A 6,691-nucleotide genomic window follows, 5' to 3' on the forward strand; every position below is an offset into this window, starting at 1 on the left:
GCTCAAAACATTTGTTGTATTTTAAATAAAGAAAATGAAGCCTATTTTCAAGACAGTTAATCTTGAGGTATGTTCTTGAATTGCTTTAACTACACATTTTCCAGTTTTACCAATTAGGCCTATACCACTTTTCTTTGGTCTGTTTTAGCAAGTAAAAGGCCTTTTAGTATAATTGTACAAATGTCCACCTTCAGCTCGTCCTTCACATGTAATTTTGCTGTGAAATCATTACTAATTTTTATAAAGTAAACATACAAATTACTTTTTTATATAGTGTGTAATATTTCGTGATGAACATTTATTATACTGAAGCAACTTGAAGGTTAACTTGATTATCCATACATAATCTTTTCATGTTGAAATGTATCAAATTTGATTATTAGGCTTTTGATGACCATTAATTTGTTTCATAATCATTATTGTATTGCACTGCATTAGTTTTTGAAACTACAGAGCTTAGATCAGAAAACTGAGCTTTAAAATATCAATGCAGTATTATTGAGAGGCGTAGGCTGACAACTAATATTTGTATCATTTAATGCAAAGAAGTCTGCTACTGTTAAAAAGATCTCATTGATTTGGTCACACTTTTTCCAATTCTCATTATTAACTAATTATAAATAGTCAGAAAGGTAGTTGTTAAATGTAGGCGTGGGGTAGGATTAAGTACTGTTCAACTACTAATAAACAGCCAGTATGCTAGTAATATGCATGGAAGTAAACAGTGAGAATTGGTTAAGAGGATTGTTACCATTAGTTTATATTGTGAGCAATCAGAATTGCACCATAGTTAACCATTCATTTCTAATGAAAATTATGCTGAAAAGTCATCAAAGCAAAATAAATAAATACAAATCTTGATTTGATTATCCTTAATTGGAAAGACAAACTGCCAATCAACCGGGTGGAGCAGAACTTTCTCACAGGAGGTGAATTAAATGTGCTTGCTCACAAAATCTCTGAAGTCATGACCGATCTACCAAAATAATTAATTCCAAAATATTTCCTGTAAAAAGTCTTTTGGCATTTTTTGGCATCAGGAAGACTCCAAAAACCCTGTCTAGGCCCAGAACAGTGCAGAACAACTTCTTCACCTCATCTTCTCTCATCAATGCTGTTGTGGGCTTTCCTCAACTGCTCACACAGAGTCTCACACAAAACTTTTGAATCTTCTCAGTTTTCAAGTTAAGCTTTAAAACAACCTCCATGCTTTTATTTTTCAAGATGTTGTTTAACCATTTCTACAGCCTCTTAATTATATATCTGCTCAAGACTTTTCTGAGAAACCTGTTGCATGCAATCTGCAACATGACTTCTGTTTGATAAAGTTTCTACTGTACAAACATCTACTTTCAGCTCATGGTTCAAATTGTCTTTTTGCTGTGAAATCTGATTTTTATATTTCAAGATGAACACTTAACTGGACTTCATTTGATTTTACTTGATTATCCATTATTTAGTTATCAACAACTATGGTGTTTTATGAGATATAGAGTGACAACCAATATTTATAATTTTATGTATAGTCTGCTTTACTGTTATAAAGATCTCATTGATTTACATTACAACCATCAGCATTTCATCTTAATTCTGCATCAGCACCAGACTGCATATTTTTCTCTGAGCCTTTGAATGAAATTGAGCCGGTTTTTTCCCCCTCCATATTTACACTACTGTACATCATACTATATTATAAAATGAAATATGATACTCAACAAAAACATATGTAAACTATATATATTTTATCTGAAGGTTCAATATACTGTTCCATTTATATATATATATATATATATATTTCATATGTCAGGCTTTGCAGGGTTAAAACTTAGAAAATGAAACTTAGAAAAGTACTATTCTATGAGTTTCTTCTGATAGCTTCTCTTTAATAGATGATCAGACATATGGAGTATCAACTATATGGGCTGAAAATTATTTTATGGTGTCTAAACAATTATTCCAAATGGACTAAAGATTGCGTTTCACTCATAGATTGGAAAGATTTTCCAAAAAGTGTGTCTAAACTTTGCTGAGGAGATGTTTGAAGAAGCCTGGGAGTTGGCATCCATAAGACATCCTTCAGGTGACGTATGTGTGGAAAGCTTTCGAAATGTGCTTTGTGAACTACGTGCAAATTAAACACAAAATTTAATTGCATTTTATTATCCACCATTAAATAAAGACTTGCATTAAAAAGTGTGTTCCTTAAGAAATTAGTTTTGAACTTGCAAGCAATGCTTCGGGACACCCAGTGTTATTTCATTATTATTGCAATTTATAGTTTTTTTTTATTTTATATATTTGAAATTGTTTTTTATATTTTCTCTCTTGACTTACATTTTAGTTAAACAGTTCATATTCTTTTTGGATTTCTGACATTTTTGTTTCTATATCATTATTAACTATATAAACAATTTATTAGAAATGTATCATTTAATTAGTTCAAGTTTATTTCATGTAACAACTTTTTATAGTTTTAGTTTAAGTCAACTATAAAAACCCTGGCGACTCCTTAATTCAAAGTTTGCCTTCATTCAGATCATGTAAAAGCAGGTGAGGTAAAGCTCCTTTCATGGGATTATTTCGGTAATATGATAAAAGCAGAAATTGCCTCTGGAAAGGTTTGTTTCATTTGTGCAATAATCGTTGTGTGGATGCACTAAACTAGTAATCATTCCTTCAGCATGAAGTGGGTTCAGACCCTCATGACTTCTGCAACTGCAGTATTTTATTAGTTCAGATCCATTATTGGGTCAGCGCTAATTTCGGCCATGTTATTGGTTTAATTTAGTCTCTTGTCAAATGAAGCAAAGTGCTGCAACGGGCCTGACTGCAATAAGAAGTGCCCTCAACGTAGCGTAATAATAGCTCAGCTTACTAATGAATTTTTGCCTCCCAGGATAACATTACTGAGTTTACTTAGAGGACGTATGCTGCATTTAGAGTTTGAGAGAGATGGAGATTGTGGTCAATTAACATTTCCTCCCAAATGACTTTAACACACACTGATGATAAGTGGGAGTATGTCTGTGTGTGTGTTTGTTTGCTTTATCCAATATAGTTTGGGGAAGTGTTGTAATCTGTTATGTATAATAATATTAAATGCTGCCTGGACATTAATATACACTTATTCTTTTGCTGGTTATCAGGTAAATGATTAGATCTCTTGGACTAGTGAATCTCAATCTCTTATGTTTGACACATTGAACATGAACCCTCTTTATTAATACACATCCTGCTCCTTTTCACAATCCGATCCATATTCTGTAGTTAAAACAAAGTCCTTCCCAATATTTTGCCTATCCAGTCACTTCAAAATGTCAGATTATAGAAGTAAAATGGGTTTTGAGCTGCATTTCGTGTTGACTTTTAAATGCACAAGAGTAGAGATGAATTCATCCGACTAATTTGGCAACATAACCAATATGAGTTAATGTTTAGTACAATAAACAGATTAATAATAACAGCAGAGTCCCTAATCCATGATAAAAGCCTAGAGGAGTGCAAAACCGCTTTGTTAGGCACATTAATGCTTTCATTTTCTTTTGTTCAGTTCACTTGTAGTTGAAGCCAGCGTGATTAATTGCCTAATATGGTATTAACATATTTATTTCAATTGAAACAGGAGGTATGATATCCACTGTTAATCATATTATGACTTGTTTGCACACACGTGACAAAACACCCACGCAAGTTGAACAGAACAATCCATTACTGCCTGCAAAAATTATAATAATCCCACAGCCATATTTCTAAATGATTTAATGAATTTCAGTCAACGATAATTCGATGACTCCCCGTAAAGCCATGAATGCATAAACAATGACATGCCATAAAAGAGTTTTCCAGAGAAATAGGATGACATCCACGCATGGGTGAGAACGTCTTCCTGTCAGTTTAACAAAGGATTTATTTTAATATCTAAATTAGGTGATAATTGGTCTCAACAACCATCTGTGGCTCTCTATGATCTGAACATATCAAATATCATAATTAATTGTGGTTGTTTTTCTTGTTGCAAATCTCATTTGCTTGATCTGAAAAAAAAGAGACTCTTTTTCAGTTCTGTTTTGTTGAGATATCAGTTTAATTCCAGTCTCTGCTTAATGGAGGTGCATTAGACAGATTTGACACAGAAATGATGTTATTGAAATTTGGAAAATGCAGCTCTGTAACGAACTTAATTAATCACATGACCCAGGGACATCTGTAACATTTTTTTTTTAAATCAACTAAAGTCACCAATATAAATATAGATGTTTTAGAAAAGCCAAGAAAATGAAGATATGAGCTGTTGTGAGATTTTTATGACAATAAGGCACATTTAAAGCCACCTCATCCCATTCCCAATGTATGTTAATTTTACTCTGATTTTTTATAAAAAAAAAAAAAAGATATATCATTGCATCCTGACAGATTTTCTGATTGCATTACAGTTATGAGAATAACATTTTGTCCAAATTATAGAAAATTTGTGAAACTTGCTTAAACTGCCGAAACTCTTAATGGTTCAGAAAAATGGCTTTATTATCTTTCTGTAATACATTTACAATGTGAATTTCAATTGAACTAAACTTTGTCTTTATGTTATGATATTTTAGTTTGTCACCATTTAAAACAATTAATAAAAAGTCAAAGCAAAATTAACTTATAATGGTTTCTTTATTGGAATATCAAGTGGTTTCTGGACCAATCTGAGCTCTGACACAATCTATAAATGAGACATTCCTGGAGAAACATGGGAGTGACTCTATAACTCGGTTTATACTGGAATTAAGATCTGTTTCAGTGGTCAGTGCTATAGTACATAAAGTACAGGATCGGATCCCAAAACATGCTGTGATCTGATCACATAAATCCCATTTGTACTTTGAAATTTAAGAGACCCTCCCTTTGAAATCCAGTCATAAGAGAGTCATTTGAGACCAGTTACTAACCGCTGTAAACATTGATTTCATCACCTTACCATTTGTGATCAAATACCCAGGATGGATGAAATATAAAGTGTTTGTTTTAAGTGTATTGTGAGTGGTCGTGTGAGTTTTACTCTAGTTGCTTCCAGTGCCACATCCGGGTCACCATCCACTCGGGATCAGCTCCAGTAGTCAACTCACGATAAAACCTTCAACAAACACACAAGATGTTAATATTTCCTTAGGGACCAGAAAATACATTTTAATGTAGGCCATAATTGTAAGATATAAACTTAAAAAGTTTATCCTGAGATACAAAATTGCTATTTTTTTTTTTTTTTTAAGAAAAAAACTGTCAAAATATGCTAAATTGCAATTCTGAATTTTTTTGTCTTAGAATTCTGAGTTTACGTTCACAATTCAGACTCTGAGAGATTCAAATTCAGACCCAGTTATGAACCAGTTCGACTGATTCACTCAAAAGAATCAACTCAAAAATGATTCACTTTGGATGACATGCTAAATTTATGCTACATGAACAGTCCCTTTGTCCAAATCCCCACACTTGCGTTCTTGGCCACTTTAAGAGCACATGCGCACCACTAAGTAAATGCGCAAGACTGTCCCAAGACTTAAAAACGCCAAAGCGCACTCATAAATCCACTCCTACTTCTCCACAGTGCTATTCGAGGCTTAGTGTATCCCATAATGCATCATGTTCTGGAAATTAATTGTGAGACTTTTTGAAGAGAGGTCAAGGAAACCTTTCAATATGAGTTAAATATTTAATATAACAGACTAATTGGATATTATATAATTCGGCAGAAAAACAGTGTTGCATGTTTTACTGGTGCAAAGATGGCTAGTGGTGATTATTTATTTTTTAAAACATTTGCAAGTGCTTTTTATCACTTAATTAGAAGCACCAAAATTAAATCGGCATGTTATAGGTAGCACTGAACAGACATTTAAGAAGTGTCTTTATTTTATATGCATTTTTTTTTATTAATTAATGAAACGTTCTACACACTTGTGGTCTTCATGCTCACTTGAACACTTGGGCCAAATACAGGAAATATGTATCATTTGGACAAAGCAAGTATCTAGTTGATGAAATGTTAAAACGGTGCATAACTAGAAAAATATATATTCTATATAGTCATATGCATTATTTTTTTTCCGTGACTAATAAGTACAAACACCAGCAACCAGATATTTTGTCAATCTGACAAACTGCTTATTACGGAAAAGCGGTTGCATTGCAACTGATGAAAATATGTGGGGGGAAAAGGATAAGTATTGATTTATGTTGACAGTTATCAATAATTTCAACATTGCTGCATCAATATTGTAATGCAAAGGAAAATCTGGCGAGTTTTATAAATCATAAAACGATGAAAAAACTCAAAGGGTGTCAGAACTCCAATCACACAACAGAAAAAGACTTGAGGTGCGAAAAAACGTGTCACATCAGTAGGGTGATCTTAAGTATGACACTTTCACAAAGTTAACTTAGAGACAGCACTCTAGCTGAGCGACAGCCGAGTAAAACGTGCTAATGTGACAGATGGAAAGATGTTTTGAAACACGACAGAAAGAGAGGAGTATGCAAACAGCTGAGAGCGAACCTATTAGCATCTATATATCCATCAAAGCACTGCGGAAAACAAATGTCTGTCATAAGGGAGAAATCCATTAAGTACATTTAAGATCATTTGAAGCTGTGCTGGCATTCATCAGTCAGACTTATGGCTGTGTGCAGTTTATGTCAACGCTCACCA

The 6,691-nt window shown here is 33.1% G+C and overlaps 1 protein-coding gene across 1 annotated transcript in view; it reads right to left on the reverse strand.

The window, feature by feature from the left end:
- Positions 1 to 3,994: 3,994 nt before the first annotated feature.
- Positions 3,995 to 6,691, reverse strand: part of si:dkey-82o10.4 (m-AAA protease-interacting protein 1, mitochondrial) — a 6,451-nt gene continuing 3,754 nt past the window's right edge. The window contains exon 5 of the mRNA XM_026283222.1: positions 3,995 to 5,119. Within this exon, the coding sequence (XP_026139007.1) occupies positions 5,041 to 5,119 (79 nt within the window). The 3' untranslated portion in view covers positions 3,995 to 5,040. The remainder of the gene's footprint in view (positions 5,120 to 6,691) is intronic.

Source organism: Carassius auratus, chromosome 16, assembly GCF_003368295.1.
Source record: "Carassius auratus strain Wakin chromosome 16, ASM336829v1, whole genome shotgun sequence".
In the NCBI taxonomy this organism is placed as follows: Eukaryota; Metazoa; Chordata; class Actinopteri; order Cypriniformes; family Cyprinidae; genus Carassius; species Carassius auratus.